Raw genomic sequence first — 19,848 nt, 5'->3', positions numbered from 1 at the left:
CATCACTGATTGTGGAAACTCCCTCTGCTGACAACTTTTATGGAGATGCGGATTTCATTTTCCAGCAGGACTTGGCTCACTGCCCACACTGCCAAAAGTACCAATTAGTCTTAGCTATACCTTTACTTACTCTTCTGGTGTCAAAACCACTGCAAGTGAAAGTGGGTGGTGGGTCCTAGTAAGTGGGTGGGTTAATTGGCTACACTGTAAAAAAGATGGACGCCGTGTCGCCGTTCCCATTCATTTAATGAAAATGAAGCCAAAATCTTCCGCCATGTTGGCGATCCTGGAACCCGATTCTGCGCTGTAGAGACCAGAGGAGGGAGAAAGACTGTGGAGAGACAGCCTACTCATTTAAATAACCCCGCCCCTGAGGGCTGCCTCGCGGTCACAGGCTGCAGGGCAGCGGAGCGGAGCTGACGGTCTGTTATTGGTCCCGCCCATAACCAGCCCTTTTACAATAACCACACCTTTTTTTAATAGAAATGAATAAAGTTTTAAAAAACGAATTCTGTGGGGATATAAAAATATGACAATATAAGCAGAGGTTACACTAGCTGCTGCATTTAAATAAAGGAGGTAGGATTACAGTATATTAGAAAAAAAACGTGATTGAAAATTGTCTGTTTTGCCATTAAAACCTATGGGGATGGGTGGGGTTACACAGCTTTCTGCAACCGAACAGCAGGGGGCGCCCGACCTGTGGTGGCTTCACTTTTGAGAGACGATGCTCTGTCCAGCTTTACACAGTCTACGGGCTACACTAAAATGGGGAGAAATTTGGGTAAAAAAAGAAGTTTGAGAGACTATATGCATTTATTTTATTATTATTATCATTTGAGACAGTCATCGCATCAGCTGTGTTTGCCAGGACAAAAGGCGTTTAGGCTGAGCCAGTGCAAGAGGGGGAAAACAGTCTTCACACGAGGACAGTCAGCACACACCACTACTCACATACTCAGGCATAGTTCATTCACCACAGAAACAGGGATAAAAAATATTAATCATAGATCAACATAATATTCAAGTAAATTAAGCAAATTAACAAAAAAGCAAAATAACATTTTTGATATACTTTAGAATAATCAACACAATATTAATAATAATAATGTCCATATTTCTGTATAGATTTAAAACATAAAATTTAAAATAAATCAACTTCTGAGTAAACCAATATATATCATAAAATCCAACAGTGATGGCAAAACATCGAAATGACAAAAACAAACAAACAAACAAAAAAAGTCATATACTCGCCAACACTCAAAGGACATTCTGACACTAGCCTGCCGCTAGGGTTCAGTAGTTCATACAAAGGTCAAAGTTCAAGTATTAAAAGTCTCACTATCTCAGCAAATCGCCAAAGATTGACCCCTTAAAGTGAGGAAACAAACTTTCAAACAAAAATTCAACAAGTTATACAAGAGATCATCTTCAGTCCTAGTACACTGATCATTATGACTACATCCTCATTTTTACACCTGTCATCCATTATCCATTATCCAGCTACAGCAGTGCTGCTGGAGTTTTTAAACACCATAGTGTCACAGCTGCACTGAGAATAGTCCAACAACTGTTCTGTGAGCAGCGTCCTGTGAGCACTGAAGAAGGACTACAGGATGACCAACACAAACTGTGTAGCAACAGATGAGCTCCAGTCTCTGACTTTACATTTCAAGCTGGAACAACTAGGTTGGAGTGTTTAATAGAGTAAACGCAAAGTGAGTGGACACAGAGTGTTTAAAAACTCCAGCAGCACTGCTGTGTCTGATCCACTCATACCAGCACACCACAGTCTAACACTAATACATTAATCACCACCATGAAACCGTGCCCACTGCACTGACAATGAGAATGAGCCATAACCCAAATAATACCCTCTGTGTGGTCTTGGGGATGAAAAGAGGATAATAAATTATGAAGTGTAACAGATAAAAAACAGCAACCATATGGTAAGTAGAGCTAAAAAAATGGATAATAAGTCTCGAAACAAGGAGGTAGTCATAATGTAATGCTTGATCAGCGTAGAATTAAGATACAATAAATAGAATTCTTTATTTTTCATTCAAAGTGTGGTAAAAGACAGAGAATAAGCTTTATAAGCTCGAGCACTGGGACATGATTACTAGCATTAAACTTCAGTGTTCGCTTATTTGTAGTACTAGATGCAAATCTCCGCCCACACTCTAAAACCTGCACAAGCTTACTGACACAATTTTTGGCTCTGAAAGTCACCAAGAGGACAGCAAATTCACAGGTTAATGATCCAAAAAAAACTAAACCTTCAGATTGCTGCTTTAATTGCTGTTTTGAGGGGGATTTTACAGCAACTTGGCAACATCTGTCAGATCACAGCCTAAAAAAAAACACTAAAAAAAACACTGAAACCACAGCGGAGTCGCACCCAAATAAAGCACGTATCCTCTCTTCTTCTACTCTCATGACATCACACGCTCCTCGTTTAGCCCTGGGTAAAACCACATTCACGCTCATAGACAGTGATTAATCAGAGCCATCGTGACCCGGGTTATTTTCAGCTGAAAGACGGCCGCATACGTCCTCGCATGCAGCCGTGCAGCGTACGCAACATCGCCTGTCTTCTGACATCACCAGCGATGCTGCTTTCTTCCAATCATCTCGCCTGGATTACAGCCGTCTTTCAAATTGCTTTTTTTCCTAGACAAATCTATTCTTTAATCTTGGGCTGGGGCCATCTGGCCCGCTGCTGTTTAGCTTAAGTCTGCGCTGAAGGCTGCTCACGTCAATGACCCGGCCCTCGAGGCCTGGACACGTTTAGAAACATGACGACTTTCACCTACCCGACCTAGAATTCCCAGAATAAATCTCAACCTGCGCTTAAAATGTAATGTTACAGCGCCATCCCAAAATATCTGTTTATATATAATAATGCAATACACCCTGAATATCGATTAAAAAGATTCTGTGATCCTCCTTTGAAGAACATGTGGTATAACATCATAAAATAGGGATGCACCAAATAAATCGTGGAAATCTAAATTATTTGGCTGACAATTACAAAAAGCAATCAATAATAAAAAAGAAAAGGTAAAATAATTTATACAGAACAATGACTCATTTATTTATTTATTTATTTATTTAATTCATAGTGTGCTTAGTTTTTATGTCTGCTGGGATTAGGCCTGTCATTATAATTAAAATAATTATCAAAACGTGATCTGGTATGTCAAATCATTTTAGAACCTGCAGTTTTATTTTACTTATGTTTTATTTATTTAGATAAAAACATGAATGAATGAATAACAGTTCATTGCTTTAAAATGGTGTTACTGTATATTATGCTATAACATTATCATTTTCAAGTGTATCACTGGAATAAAATGGTATTAAAATGACAAAAAACTTATTTTTGGGACAATATATCGTCCATACAATCGTGCTCATCATGGTAGACCTAGCTGGGATGTTCAATAAATATACATCTGTGTATATATATATTTAATTTAGTGTTTTTTTTTTCATTTTGTTTCCAATTTTTTAAATGATGGTGCATCCCTAACAATGAAATGAAAAACTAACATCAACTAACCTCAACCCTGGCCAGAGATTGATTTCAACATCAGATTGCCAAAAAAAACCCCAACATAATCATCTTCTTCATCAAAAACCTGCATATGTGCTGTACATCGAAAAAATCGCAAAACCAACCACATACACAAAAATCACGTTATAACGAAAACTCTGAATGAAGGAATCATAGATATAACACATAGAAAAAACAACTAAAAACGAGGAAATAAAAACCTCTCTAGTCCTGAAGGCGTGCCCACTGTTCAGGAAGGAGAAGAAGAAGCCTAAGTTCTAGTGGGAGGAGCCCACCCACTATGCACGCAGGCTGATTGGTCGAGGAGCCCGTCAGTAGCCGGCTGTAACATGCGAGTAGCCCCCGTACAGCAGTCTGTGAGCTCTGTAAAGAGTGAAGCTTTTGTAACGCAGCGAGGAAGCGGACACATCTGCACGAAGCACGAAATGCAGGCTGCTTATTGGCACGAATGAAACTTGCTGCGCTCTAATTTTGATTCTATTGCACACATCCTGCTTAAAACTACCCGTTTAGCACTGTTACCGTTTAGCTACCAATCCAATAAATGCCAATAGCAAAAAATGACCTAATTTGGCATATCTTGGCTAATCGTCAAATCCTGGCACAGAATTCGTAGAGATCCTTAGACCCCCGGATTGCTTCAGTGTGCCACCTCTCTACATCTCAATCACCTGTCCATCACTCGGCTCAGCGAAGCCCAGATTACTGCCTGCCGCTAGTGAGATACAGTGAGAAATATACAAAAAAAAGTCTTTGGTTACAGTACATCACATCCACATCCAATGGACAGCAGGCATATATTGGACAGAACGCAACGTAGCCCTGCTGAAGCTTGCATCGCTTAGCACAGAGAAGTCCTGTAGGACAGACATGGTGGTGTAGAAGTGTGTAGAAGTGTGTAGAGGTTTGTAGCTGAGTGGTGAGCTGTGCAGGCTTATCTTCAGACTGGAGGAGAAGCACCATGTCGGCTGTGCTCTGGCTGTTTTGCTGCACATCAGGCACTTAGACTGTGAGTGCCACCACACTCACGGAGAGTCAGTCAGTTAGTCAGACAGTGAGGAGTGAGGAGGGAAGCAGTGGAGGAGCTGTGGCCCAATCAGTGCTGGCCGGGGTCGGGGCCGGTCCAGGGCCAGCAGACATACACGTCCACTCAATGCCAAAAGCTCCAGAGCCATCCCGACACCAAACACTTCCACACATAGCCTCTGCAGAAAGACAGAAAGAAATGTTTAAAAACCCCAGCAGCACTGCTGTGTCTGACCAGCTCAAACCAGCATTACGCCACCACAACGTCAGTACAGTACAGTCACTGCAGTGCTGAGAATTATCCACCACCCAAATAATAGCTATCTGGTCCTGTGAGATCATGTATAGGGGTATGTATAGAAACTGTTTAGTTGGAATGAGAATCAAACAACAAGAAATGAGCTCCAGTTGTTAATGAGTCTGTTTTTTTTAAGTTCATAACTATTTGGATATTGACATTATTTAATTAATACTAATACTAATTTGCCACCACTTCTATGGATTTACAGCCATTTCTACCCAGTCGCTTTTTACAGGCTCAAAAGTTGTCTGATTACTTATGAAGGCCCTAGGGTTGATTTCAAGTGCTAATTTTGCATTTGTACCAACCTAAAATGTGTTTTCAAACAGCAACAATTAGCCCACAGCACCAACTAGTGGTTGGATTATGCTGCCGTGTGTTTGCAATACCTCTATCATTTCAACTAAATGGAGAATTTGACAATGATATTAATTTAGCACAATAAAGGATACGTTTCTCAGGGGGATGTCTGTAAAAAATATTTCACACTTCTAAAAAAGGAGGACCAGTGAGTTTTTTGGCTTTCTCGGTCACATGACATCACGTTCAGTAGCTGCTTCATTTCCACTCACTCTTGTATTTAAGTGGATCTCTGTGTAAACGAGTGACCAAAGTTTAATTATGGTGCGTGGCAGTGGACAAATAGCTATTTTATTAAACGTGAGGTGATGAAACCACGTAGTTCAGCGAAAAACAGTAGGTAATTCAGCCTGTAATTTTCTTAGAGGGCATCTGAGATAAACACATTATCGTTCCTGACGGGAATAAAATCACAGAGGACTCCCTATAAAAAAAAAAAAATTACCCCAGGACCCCCTGAAAAACTAATCCTGTCTGGATAGGGCTTAAGTTATTTTACCTATTTTGTTCAGTTTGCTGCTATTATGAAGGTTAAGGACACCTTCCCCTGTTCTACATAATCAATTTCTGTATCTTGTCAGTAGACCCAGGGCTATCGGTGTCCCCAGTTGAAGCTTTTTTTTTAAAGCCTTTTATTTTTGGTAAGTTGATACCAATTCTTTGTATGACACAAAGACTTTAAAAAAGCCACACAAAAGGCAGAGCCCCCTCTACATCCTCTCGCTCTCTTTCTTTGCTTTTGCTGCTTTTCAGTTTTCACACCCCTGAAACCAGCAAATGTATGCAAACACCTGTGTTTATGTGGCAATGTGTGCATGCCTGTGTGCATGCTGCAAACTGCAGCACAGCCTGTAGTATAGTTTCTGTATGTCTGTGTATGTGTGTGTGTGTGTGTGTGTGTGTGTGTGTGTGTAAGTAAACAGAAAAGCGAACTCACGCAGAGTCAGTGTGAGGCTGCGGCCCACGTGGCCTATCTCCTGGTGTTGGTGCAGGCGGAGCTCTTTGGGTTTTTGATGTTTAAGTTCTCGTACACACCGGATGAGTCGTCATTCATGCTGGTGAAACAGGACAGGATGTTTTAGACAGGGAGAACAGTCACAGAGTTATAGGCCAAATACAAATCCACACTAAACTAACAGAGATAGGCTTCAGTTTACAGTCCAGTATTGCCTAACGTACGTTTCTCAACAGAGCGCAGGAACTGCGTGTGACCTCACGTTTTACGTCACACAGGTTTAAACAGTAAACACAGCCAGCAAGTGAGACGACCATACACGTGAGTCATATTTACACAGTTTACACTATTTACATACACTAAGAAAAACTTTAATTAGTCCCCAGAGTGTCCTCTAACAGTTTATGGAAAATCATTCCCCTCAGCTCATCTGACTCACACACATGCTCAAGGTCTTCTCAGTAAGACAATACCATATAGCAAATAAAATTCACTACTGGAATTCATATTCACATCTGCCAAAGCAGTTAAACCTTCTCATAAACCATGTGCATACATTATATATACTTAAACATAATTACAGGATTTTGTGTGGACTCTCTACTGTGTATGTGTTATGAGTACTCACACAGATGAAGAGCGAGAGGAGCTCAGGTTGGGATTGGCTCTAGCGTTCGTCACCTGAGGGTACTTGATGTTGGAGTACTCTCGCTCCTTTGTCTTATTCCTCTGCAAATGGTAATAAAAAATAAACAGTAAGACAAACAAACAAACAACAGCTAAATAATGAGTTTAAATTAAATCAAGTCCTTTCCACAAACATCCATATGTCAACCATTTTTTATGAATTAAGAAAAAGTACCAACATAAAGCACATTTCGTTTTTATGCACATTTTTAAAAATAAGAATAATAATTTCTCAATTATTGAAAGAACTAGGAGTGTAGGTGTGTAAATACTAGGGGTGTCACGATTCTCTAAATCCTCGATTCGATTTTATTTCCAATTCTAGGGTCACGATTCGATTCGATACTCGATTTTCTTTTTCCTTTTTTTACAGCAGAGACCTATGCCAGTTTTAGATTAGTCTATGGTCAGTTATTGGTTTGATTCATCAAATTTACAATATCTTATTTCAAAAGGTGGGCTTGATATAAGTGATGCAAAGTGATACAAGTGTTCTGTAATACACCACATTAGGCACTAATGGTCTAATTTTAATCATTTAATTAAGATATATATGTAATGTCATCTAGTTGCTTTTTTGGTAGCAGCAGTGTGCACTATTAAAACAGCAATGTGCAACATAACAAAATAAATAATAAAATAATACAGGAACAGTCATGTACAAAATAATAGAACAATTAGAGCCTTAACAAATTGAACTCCATCCTACTAGAACAGTTAAACATGAAAAATAAGACTCCCTGAGAATGACAAGTTTTTTTCTTTAACAAAGACATATTATTAACTTTATCGGAGAGAAAGATGCTCCTTAAGGTACCAAAACTATTAACATATTTGAGGCTAGACAAAACAACTGTTATTTTTATATTTTCAAGTTTTTCTTTAAGAAGATGAGAATGTCCACATTCTCTGGAGAAAAGGCTGCTTTTTGAGCAGTTACAATGTCCGCGGTGTCGGCTACAGTGTGCTGCGCCATTTGCGTAACGCACGCGTGCTTGCGTAGCTTAGAGGGAGGGATCGCCGATCATCTTTTTTGACTTCGATGCTCGAGACCATGACATAATTTCGATCGATTTCGATAAAATATCACCCCTAGTAAATACGGCCCGTGCTATTAAAATACTGAACAGATTTTCTCATTTAATTTTGCAATATGATTATACAATAATATACAGTCAGGTTCATATGTATTTGGACAGTGATATTTATTGATTTTGTAATAAAGCAATCAAACTATGGATTCCTTGACTGGTTTAGATGAGAAAATTACACAGATCTCTTGTATGTTTTTAGATGCGGTCCTGTTGCCCTTCGGGAAATTCAGTAGAGGTATAGTCTGTCAAAATCTTATCTTCAAATTAGACATTTTCTTAAATATCTTCTACAGGGGGAGATGCCAATGGATCTGACAGAGATGGAACACGTTTTCACCAAACAGTATGACACAAAAGGGCTGATTTTAAGGGTATATATTTATGTCTAATGTCTAATGAATCTCTCTCTTCTATGATAAACTTAAAGGATATTTGGGAGAAATATTTGGAAATGGAATTATTGGATCTAAACTTAGGGGACTCTGTTTGTGTGAACTCAAGTGTAGTTCAATTAATGTGCATGAACTTTAATTTTGACATTAAGACAAGTTTTTATTTAGCTGTTTTTTTATAGCAAAAAAGTATATTTTGCTTTTTTGGTCCTTCCAACAAGTCCCATCATTCCCTTGTGAAAATAAAGTATACTTAAAAGCATTACAAGATGTTCAAATTTAAAAAGTGACTGAAAAAAGCAAATTAATTTTAAAAAAGAATACTATGCTATAAACTAATATGCCAAAAGTGATGGGACATGTACTAATATCTTAGGTCCTCCTGCATTGAAAGTGGATGTGATTCGTTTGTTTGTTTAGCAAGACGCAGACGGTCATGACCTTTACCCCTTCCATTTCAAATGGCCCAGAAAAAGGACATGGTACCATTTCTAGCATATGTCAGTGTACATTTATAGTGAGTTCAGAAATTAATTATTACATTTATATTTGATGTACTGTAATAGTAGCTTCAAATCAATGCTTAAAATTAGAGCTGGGCGATTAATCGATTTTATTGATTAATTCAAATTTACAGTTAAGGATGATGTATTTTTATGAATTTCTCTGAGTTTTAATTTTCACCACCGACTCTCCCACAATGTTAATCCTTTACAGCATCAAAAACATTTTTATGCAAATTAGGCGATGATGTCATTTAGCGACTTCTAGCGACTTTTAGGAGATTTTAGTAGGTGAAAAAAATCGATTTGTGAATCGATGAAGAGGTGAATTTAAATCGAAAATCTGATTTTTTTTTTTTTTTTTAAATCAAAGATTTTTTTGGGGGCCATATCGACCAGCTCTACTTAAAATGTTAATCCATACCTGTCAAGTTTTAGATTAAAAAATAAGGGATATTTTCCTCTGTCCGCTTAAAGTCGTCCCACCACCCCAACGAAGGTTCAGTATCCCTTACATTTTAAGACAGGTTTACAAGAAAACTAAAATAACCACAAGTGAACCACTTACACACTACAATTAGATTATCAGAATCTGAACATGTTGTTGACATTCCTACATATGTCATTCTTTTAATACAGCCAAATTAAAAACCCTTTTCTAGATATTAAAAAAAAAGTTAAGATTTCATGTCTTTTTTGTAATAAATGCACTCTTTTATATGATATATTTTTTATTTGTTTAATGGATTTAAAATTGAACAAAGGGTGCACAAATTCTGCAAAATGACTGTTGGTGACCTAAAAATAGTATCATGAGCTTTTACTAAAAGGACATGGACCAGATATATTCCACAATTAATAATTTTTATTTATTGATCACTCCACCTCTGATCAGTTCAGTTAATTTCGGTCCTCTCCACATTTCTAGTTAAACTCAGTCACAAGCTGTAATTGTTTTATTTTAAAAGGTTTAATCTCTGTGTTTTTATTCGGAGACGAGTATTTTTAAGCAGCTATCAGAAAAAATTCATCACAGTTTACATGATTAGCCTACCGTTACTTTTCTTTTAGAAAAATCGCTGTGTATCCAGATCTGTTGTAACATCAGCTGCTCCGACTAGCTGCCTGAACTCACAGCGACTGGGGGCTTCCCCACGCTGACCCTCCTTTGCAAGCTGATTGGCTGTTTCTCCTGAAAGGCGGGACTTTCTCCTTGAACCGACTTCACGATTGGTTAAGAGACACAGAGCGGTCAGTGCCCTGTCTCCTCAATAATACATATTTTTTTATTTTAATATAATCAGGGAAATTTACGGGAAAATACTAATACGGGAGGACGGCGGGAAAGAGGAGTAAAATACGGTAGTTTCCCGGCCAAAACGGGAGACTTGACAGGTATGTGTTAATCTAGTACAAATAAAACTAAAAAATGCAACTAACATCAACTAACATCTTTTTGTCTTCAAATGTGGTATTGACCGGAATGTTAAATCTGGCTTCTGACAGAGAGTTAACATCAAAACAACAGACTGCCCTGAATTGAAATACTATTGCATTGGAACCACTTTTAGGCAGCAGTTATAGTGGGGTGATCCCTTGAAACAAAATGTAGTACAATCTCATCAACTGTGCTCTATTTATAGCGCTGAAATCCTTTGTCCGTTGTAATTCCCTTACTGTTGGTGATTGTAAGTTAAATCCTGTGTGTGTTTGTGTGTAAGATTGTGTGTGTGTGTGTAGGGGTGTGTGTGTGTGTGTGTGTGTGTACCTGCTCTTCCTCCAGTCTCTTTTGGGCTGTGTCGATATACTGCTGCACAGCCATGTAGATGAACTTGTACTGTGCTTCAGTCTGGACCATGCCTGAACGCTGCTGACGCACTCTCTGAATGGTCTTTGGGATGTCAATGTCACAGTCCAGCCCTAAAGAGAGGAGATTTACACAGGATTTAAACTAATACACTGTAGTCTGCAGTCACGTCTATATGATGTATAGTTATATAACACAAACAATCAGTTATTGACAGTAAAGCCTGGAAATAATATAAAAAACTAAGTGATGAAGGGATGAAGGGCATACCTTGTCTGTTTATGATGTCAATGAGGATGTCAATCACAATGATTGTGCCTGTCCTTCCTATCCCTGCACTGTAATAAAAGGACAAAGCAAAAACAATATGAAATACACAGGAAACATTGTGATTTTTAATTACAGTTTTCATGCATCTTGGCAGGCTCTAAACAAGTCTTTCATACTGCTTTTGGGTGACCTTATTCCACTCCTGGCACAAAAATTCAGGAAGTTCAGCTTTGTTTGATGGCTTGTGACCAACTTATATCTTTCATGATTACATCATAGCTAGATCAATTAGGGTGTGGTTGAAGGACCACCAGATCAAGACAATGTCATGGCCATCCCAATCTCCAGACCTGAACCCCACTGAAAACCTCTAGAATGTGATCAAGAGGAAGATAGATGATCACCCTCAAACCAAGCTGAACTGCTTGAATATTTGTGTCAGGAATGGCACAAGGTCACCCAAAAGCAGTGTGTAAGACTGGTGGAGAGCATGCCAAGACTTTACAATACAATACAATACAATTACAATACTTTCATTTAGAATCAGTAGTTCATAGAATCAAACCACAATGTTCTTTTTACTCTAAATATCTATAAGTAGTTAAAACAGAGAAACTGATTTTGAAGTGGTCTTTTAATTTATATATATATATATCACCTCAGGGGTTGTAAGGTGTTATCTTGTAAAGCATTACCACCCACAGTGGATCAGTCAACCCGAAAAACTTCAAAGAATTCTTTTAAGTATCCTTAAGTCAAAAAATGTATGATGAAATTGGGGCTCATCAGGACCACCCTAAATGCTTATTATGAGTATTTTGGTCTGTATAACAATTTTAAGTTTACTACGTGATTCATTATGTTTATTCATAGTCTAGATGACCTTAGGATTAAAAACGAATGTGTTTGCTATGTAAAGCCATCAAACCATAACCTGTCATGCAAAAACCTTGCCTCTACATTGTTGCCACCTTTTTCTTTTACAAAAATCTGTCAACTTTTTGACCTTTTCACTTTGGAGAGGCAACTTTTTTCTGCATGACAGCAACAATATATTTGTTATATAGCTGTGTACACATTAGAGTTAACATATTTGAGAGGCAGCTGAGCTGCACCGTGTGCTACCTGCAGTGGACCACAACAGGTCCGGTGTCTGGAATGGCACTCTGTGTTCTGTTGACCTGTTCCAGAAAGTTGAGAACTCCTCCTGGTTCATTGGGCACTCCGTGATCAGGCCAGCTCAGGTACTGGTAGTGCCAAATGTACCTGACAGGCTCTTTCTGCAAACAGCCACAGCAAGCAAACAGTCAGCAATTAAGTCACTACATTCTGCTAGATTTAGAGTAAAATATTTTTTAATTACATAAGAGGTAAAAGGTAAATTCTGTGCTGTCTGAATAATGAGGAGATTGAGTCTTACCCGATCTGTACGTGTAACCTCCAGCTCTCGGAGAATGTAGTCCTGAGCAGTGTGCTCTTCAATGTTCCTCACACACACCTTCCCAAACTCCCTTGTTAAACCTATATCTGGCCAGTACCGCACACACTTATTCTGCAGAGGGACAGGAATACAATTTAAGGATCAACAAAGCTGATATTACACTCATCTTCAAAATAGAAAGAATCAACTTATAGAAATAAAAATTCAAGAAGAAATGTCATTGTGGTGTGCGGTGCAATTATGCACGATGCCAGATAAACTTTCAGATTAAATTTCATTACAGGCACTTTGTCAGCCCAGTTTAACTTTAATGGGGTCCTGCAACCAGTGGCCCTACCTTTCTGAATGATCATGCTACATCTACATACTGCTGCCAAGAGCCTGCCTTGAAGTCACAGTTAAAATGCCAGATCTATTTGTTATTGAAAATGTGTTGGATGTAAACTTGGGTGATTATGTCCTAAAAAAATAAGCTTTAACTTTTTCCCAAACGAATCGATTATAATCAATTATTTCCCCCCCTACTAAAATCAAACTACAGATGACAGATGAAGAAATGGTTCAAAACTAGGTTTACCTAGTAAAAAAATAAGTTTACTAGGTTTACCTTGTAAAAAAATGGTGTTTCACAGTTTAGACCCTTTAGGTTGAGTCGACTAATTGAGTGAATCAATGATTCAAAACACTGTTTATAAGCCCATACGTTCATATCACGCTCTGACCTCGTGTACACACAGCCGTGGAGAATCTCACGCACTGACGGACTCTGGATTATACTTCAAAATAAAGGTGCTGACTGAAATTTGAGAAATAATGCAATAAACACATTGTTTTTTATTATTATTTTCCATAATTAATCATAGATCCTCACAGAAAAGCGATGACGCTGCAGTTTTTTAGAAACGGTAGGATTTATTTCTAGCTGAATTTATGCTTTATCCCACCGGGTGTTTGTGTCAAAAGTGCTGAAACAGTGCTGGAACTTTTTCTGGTACGAGCTCGGTTATCAGACTGAGAGGAATAGTTAGAAAATATGCGCGAGTTAGTCTGTAAGAGGCACCGGTAACTAAGGTAAGACGGATAAACACTTCAGAAATGAGTAGCATTTTCAGATATTTTAGAATAAAAAGATAAAATGTTTTTATGTAATTTAGAAAAAATGCATTAAAACAAACCGAATTAATCGCCCAGCACTTGTTGGATGCTTTTGAACTACCACAAAACATGACAGGACACCATTAGGAACCTCTACAACTCCATACACTCTACTTCCATATGTGTAGCTCAAAAAAAAGGACAAAGACTTGCTCATATGAATCTAAATTATTAATCATTTCTTGTTCACGGTAACCTTTATCTTTCTTCCGAATAGCACTGCAATACTACACTTCCATCTCTATGCATCTATTAACAATGAGTTAAATTAAACTAATAGAACACGATGTACTACAATTCAGAGTACAACAAAGTCAGTGTGAATTACTTTCACTACAGCACATGTAACTCACAAAGGACCTGCTCTGTATCTGGTTTGATGAGTAGAACAGGCGAAATGCTAAAATATGCAGTGCATCACTCTGGGGAGCGCAGAACGCCGCTGTACAGCACAATATCTGCAGGCCTCCCATGAGCAGAATAAAGCCTGATTGTGCTCTGAACTCATGATCTGAACACTTTCTGTACAGCAGCTGAAAATAAATAAAGCGCAGAGGCCTCCGGGGCCGGCCCTTACCCTGCCCCGCTCCATCTCCTTGGTGGTCATGACAATAACATGAGTGTTTTCTTGGTAGACCATTTTCCAGAAGTCCAGCACTGTGTTCTGAAGGCAGCCCTGAGTAGCGATGAACACTTTGCCTTCATCCACGTGACGACCCTCTTCATGCTTACTCTGGGGAAGAACAAGCACAATTACAGCAGCAAATCTGAGTAAATACATTTGTGCATAAAAAAATCTAACTGTCCAACTGGCAGAATCTGCAATTATCATTAGCAATAATTAAAGCATTTCAATTTTAAAAAGCATTTAGAATTCTGTTCAAAAACAGCAGATTCTGGACATTAAAATAATATATTTGTGTTCATTAAAAAATAGGTTTTAGAATAAAACAGTGTATTTATCTCAGCATAGTTGATTTATAAGGAACATTCTGCTCATGGAAGTGACAAACTATAAACTTTAAACACTGTTTTTTCAAAAAGAAAATCCATCTTTTCAAAATTCCAAAATACCAAATCTAAAGAATTTGATTTAGTTGATAATTTAATTCTTCTACTTATAGGAATATTGCTTGCTACATTCACAAGGCATTGTGAAAGTGCAATTTCCTATACTTCCCAGAAACTGCAGGCAGAGAGCTCAAAAGAACCATGCAAGAAACGGAAAGTTGTGGAACAATTGGTGCTAGGCTAAAAGCTAACCAAGCCGACCATTTACAATGTCTTCAGCTAGCTACCTGCAAACTCTGGAATAATTACAAACAATATTTAAGCAATAGAACACGAGAGGGAGTGTGTTATCACGAATAACATCACGGCTGTGATTTGGTCGTAGGCATGATGTTTTTCGTGATAACACACGGCTTTGCTTTTATACAACAGTTTTTTTTTTACAAAATGAATTAAGAAAATAAATCAAAGAACTTAAAGAAATTCAGTTTGAACATGCTTTAATATGGACTGTGCCTTCTGCCAAAAAGTAGTTCCACAACAACTGTCACAGAACTGAAACTTAACTACAAAACGGTGTATGGTTCATACAGACTAGCACCACAAAAATTAGCTTGAAATCAAAATTGGGAATAAGTGAAGATGGTAACATTAGGAGCGTGAAATAACGCTAATACTCTTCTCTCCTGCTTTGTGTAGTTGTCTTCAGGTGAAAGCTGCACATTGTTTTAGCACTTCTGCTTGTTTGGCTGGGTGGTGTTGGTTTTAGCTAGCCGGCTGGACTGTGGTTAGGTTAGCGTAGCTTGCTTTAGCTCAGCATTAACGTAGCTTAGCCCAGCCTGGCTGGTTAGCGTTCTGGCTGTCAGACAGCATTAACCGAGCGATTTTCTTTCTCTTTTTTCCTCAAAAGACGAGTCAGCGCTGTGGGCGAGCGTGCCGCGGCTGAGCGCTAGTCTGTGCTAAGCTAACGCTGCTGCGGGTGTCCTGTATATATACGCTGTTACTCGGCAATGCGTCAGCGGAGTAATACAAGTTTAGTGTGAGAAGGCCGTGATGTTATCACATATATCAGCACGGCTAGAACACTTCTCAACCAATCAGATTGTGAGGTCGGAACTAACTGTTGTATAATGTTGTTAATATTTCTACCACAATGTTAGCATGCCGGCTGCTGGATTTGCTCAGCAACACTACTGTGGTTTTAGCATTGGCACTGCAGTGTTAACCTAGCCCAGCATTGTTATTGCAGCAATAGAGGCCACTACAAGCCATGTTCAGCAGGGTTATTTAAATGAAATGTCATGTTATACACCCTGAACAACACCTTTTTCAAAATATAGAGCATCTTCATTGTTGAAAAAGACTAATTTTATGCAGCCAGTGTCAGTCTGTCAAAACTTGCCTGTACATTATATATATTTGTTAACATCTTATTTAATCTCCAAACAAAACCTGTTACTAAAGCAAAAAAAAAAAAAAAAAAAAATGTTATCTAATCGAACCAAATCGGAAATTGTGTTGAATTGGAACCTTGTAAAAGTGAATCAAAGTGATTAAGAAAATAAATAATAGATAATGATTTGGAATATAGATCACTGTACTAAGTATGGATTAGTATTTGGATTGCGGTTTCATAATCTGTCCCTACTGATAATTTTTGTCATATAAGCAATGACATATTGTGTATCATTAAAAAATGTCTTTAAAAATTGTGATATTATATTTTTTACAATATATCACCCACGCTTCTAAACAGTAAGGATAGTTATTCCAACAAAAGCAGAATAAGCTAAATGTTTTATATCCCTAACTTAAATATATATATATATATATATATATATATATATATATATATATATATATATATATATATATATATATATATATATATATATATATAAATGAGCAGCTGTTAATCCATAGTGTAGCTACAGTATAGTATATATTTATTTAGCAGTAGAGATGTGTACTCACTCTGATATAGTTGGCGTTGATGTAGTCAGAGCCAGGCACATCAGGATCTGCGTCTTTGATCTCCACACGAGTGGTGTCAACTGGAACACACAGGAGGATGACTAGGATCAGCCCACAGATAGTGTGTGTAGGATCTAATTCTCAGCTCAATAACAAGCACAGCTTTGATCAGAAAAAAAGAAGATGAAGGTGGTGGATGTATGTGGATTTGTGGATGTGTGAGAGTGTGTGTGTGTGAACTCACAGGGCAGAATGTTTTTATATCTGTTTTTGCTCTTATTCTCTGGTCTCTGGCCTTCTTTCCTGGGGTACAGGAGTTTACATTCCTGCTGCTGAAGCACCTACAGAAAATATCAGAGAAGAAAAAGCTCTGATAGAGGACTAACAGAATATTTCAGATATGATGCAACCCTATTATATAAGGGACACTGTACTATTAGATGGCTACTAGAAGTGCAGGTACATCTCACGTCTCCCACATAAATATTTTATTAATTTTCCTAAAAACATATACAGATACTGTATAGGTATCGGCAAACACATGCTCATCTCTAAATGAAGCTTGACTGAAGCCTAGTAAACGAGTTTATATGTTCTTTCAAACATATTAAACCTTATTTGGGGTATAAAATACAGTCTTTATCAAAATAGGACTAATAAAACTACGGAACGATATAAATATAAGGATTTGTAGGCTCCTGTTGAGTAGTTAAGTGAGAATTGGTATCTAAGAAAAAATATATATAATTTAATAAATATCTAATATCTAATCTAATGCTAATATTCCTTGAAAAGAAATCTGATACAAAAACTTGACCCACAGAGTAATCTTTTCCCTCACGTCACCTTATCTTATTATTCTGTATTAAGTATTGAAGAAAAACCAACAGTACCTTTTTATTGGTCAATTTTTCATGCTTTTAAATAAATCTACTATTAAAATTTTAGTTAACAATAAACATGCAGTTTGGAATTTAGTTTGTGGTTAACATAGAAAATGCATAATATTAAATACTGTGTATACATGTGCTGTGTGAAATTGACACTGTCAACTTTCAATGGTTGTTAACAGTAATAAAGTTGACAGATGAGTCACATATTTACATATCTAAAATGTACCTGCAATTCTAGAATGGACCAGGTGTGTTTGAGACAAATTGGCTGACAAGTGGCTTTGTGTCCAGACAGCGCCCCCTGGGGGACAGGCAGTGATACTTGCATAATATGAAGTCATGCTATAACCTTTAACAGGAAACCTTTTGTCCTTAGCTTCTCTCACAAACAGTGATTTCAACAAACTGCCAAGTTTAATTTGTAAAAGCACAGACAGAAATATATATAAAAAATATATTTAAAAAATGTCACATTCCTCAGGCTAATGAAAAGAAAAAATCTTTAGTCTGCAGTGAATTTCAACATTCCACAGTGAAAAGAAAGCAAACGATTAGATGATCTCCTACCTCAAATTCCTCCCAGAAGCCTTGCTTGGGTTTCTCTGAGTTGTCTGCCACTTTGTTTAATTCTCGCACCCGGTTCTCAATGTTGGCTGCATTTATCCGCGTGGCATTGAACGGCTGCCATTTGTAAAGAGAGAAAAAACATCAATCACGATGAAGAGCGTGACTAGAAAAAGAGCCTAAGATGTTTCAGTACAAACAGAAGAAAGCAGCTGCTCGGAAAATTAGAGTCGAGTAAAGGACGCAATGGTCTGGAAAGACAGTGATGAAGCGGTTATGTAACCACCGGCTCGGTCATTAAAGACTGACCTGTTTAAGGTGCACTACAATCCCACTCTTCTCCACCATCGGGTTTTTTTTATAATGCTCCACCAAGTCTGCCAGAGTGTCAAACCTCTCCCCTCCACCCACATCATACTTTCCATCCTGCAAAGAAAAAAAAAAAAAAAAAATCATAAAAACACAAACACAAATTCAATGAAGCAGTACGGCACAATTGTTACTGGCAAAGCAATAGAGATGCTTCTCGGTGATCTGTAGACACTAGGCGTGTGCCATATCGTATTGTATCAATAATCGTATTGTGGAATCATCAGTGTTATTCATTTCAAATAAGTGGTTTTAATGTTATGGCTCATTGTTGTATATTATTATTATATAACTAACACTCCATAAGTCATGGGTTAGCAGCTGACTTTTAATGAAGCGTTGTTAAATAAACACCTGTATATGTTGTGAGGTGATATCTTGTGAGTGAGGCAGAAGACTAGCCAGCATGCTCATGGCAAGGGAACTTATTAGACTCTAGTAAGGCCTGATAGTGGGGGCCACATTTCTCTATCTACAATATTATATATGTATCAGAAATACATCATAGAAGTCATTATTACCCACAACGGACAGCGCAGTGGGTGGTTATGATTGTGGCCGGCAGTGTCTGGCAAAAATCGTCCATGTTATAAAGCAGGTAAGCAACTCATATATACATTCAGTGCAGGAGACCCCAGACACATATCCAACAGGTCAGTGCAAAATTCCTGAGCTTTCATGGCACATGACAAAAGTCATGGGACAGGATGCTAGTCTTGTGTGTACAGTGTACTACTTTTATGATAATGGTGTCTTTCAGTTAATTTACATTGAATGAAACTGTGTTGATGTAATATACTGCATTATGCTGTATTCAAGCTGTCTATTTACAGCCATTGCTACTGCTTCAGTTGCAAATCACAAACATTTAAATCAATAAATGTATATAACTTTTCTTCATACCTGGAATCGGATCATGACGTGGGTGACTTTTGTCTTGCGGTCCACGTTTTCATGCTTCTCCTCATTAGTGAGAACAGACAGCACAAAGTCCCCAGGCTTGCTCTGACTCTCTCTCACCAGGAAGCTGCCAGGCTTGCCCTTGTCCGTGAGGAGCTTCTCTGCGTCTCTCCCCGAGAGATGCCCGTGGTACCACCTGAAGGGACAGGTAACAGGGGAGGTGAGGATTGATCTGTTATGTAGAACCATGGAGAAACGCAGTTCACTCACAGTTCAGCTGACAATAAAAAACAGAAATGTCACTGAAAAATGATTTATATTTATGTCATTGGTAATTATTTATTTTATTATTTTAAAATATATTAATTATTTCGAGATTTTAGTTAATACAATTTTTTGTTAAAAAGCCACAAAAATAGACTAAAATTAGACACCTGGACCATCAAACAACAGCTTAAAGCAACTAAATGAAAACAGCTAGCTGGGTTAACAAATGGCACCCAGATTGTACCCAGATGTGTCTTAGGGCTGTCATTACTGATTATTTAATTTATTAATAAGTA

General features: G+C 37.9%; 1 protein-coding gene across 3 annotated transcripts in view; it reads right to left on the bottom strand.

The window, feature by feature from the left end:
* Positions 1-804: 804 nt before the first annotated feature.
* The window catches only part of ptpn11b (protein tyrosine phosphatase non-receptor type 11b), a 60,046-nt gene continuing 41,002 nt past the window's right edge, over positions 805-19,848 (bottom strand). For all 3 annotated transcript variants that reach the window (XM_049462730.1, XM_007246268.4, XM_049462731.1), the window contains exons 4-16: positions 19,289-19,481; positions 18,326-18,442; positions 18,020-18,133; positions 16,804-16,900; positions 16,560-16,639; positions 14,152-14,307; positions 12,399-12,530; positions 12,104-12,258; positions 10,979-11,046; positions 10,670-10,821; positions 6,854-6,954; positions 6,208-6,325; positions 805-4,788 (exon numbers count right to left, since the gene is read on the bottom strand). In XM_049462730.1, the coding sequence (XP_049318687.1) occupies positions 6,241-6,325; positions 6,854-6,954; positions 10,670-10,821; positions 10,979-11,046; positions 12,104-12,258; positions 12,399-12,530; positions 14,152-14,307; positions 16,560-16,639; positions 16,804-16,900; positions 18,020-18,133; positions 18,326-18,442; positions 19,289-19,481 (1,450 nt within the window). In that variant the 3' untranslated portion in view covers positions 805-4,788; positions 6,208-6,240. The remainder of the gene's footprint in view (positions 4,789-6,207; positions 6,326-6,853; positions 6,955-10,669; positions 10,822-10,978; positions 11,047-12,103; positions 12,259-12,398; positions 12,531-14,151; positions 14,308-16,559; positions 16,640-16,803; positions 16,901-18,019; positions 18,134-18,325; positions 18,443-19,288; positions 19,482-19,848) is intronic.

The sequence above is a fragment of the Astyanax mexicanus genome, chromosome 13, assembly GCF_023375975.1.
Source record: "Astyanax mexicanus isolate ESR-SI-001 chromosome 13, AstMex3_surface, whole genome shotgun sequence".
Taxonomy (NCBI): domain Eukaryota; kingdom Metazoa; phylum Chordata; class Actinopteri; order Characiformes; family Acestrorhamphidae; genus Astyanax; species Astyanax mexicanus.
The sequence above is the reverse complement of the archived record's forward strand: the minus strand, read 5'-3'. Positions and strand labels throughout refer to the sequence as shown.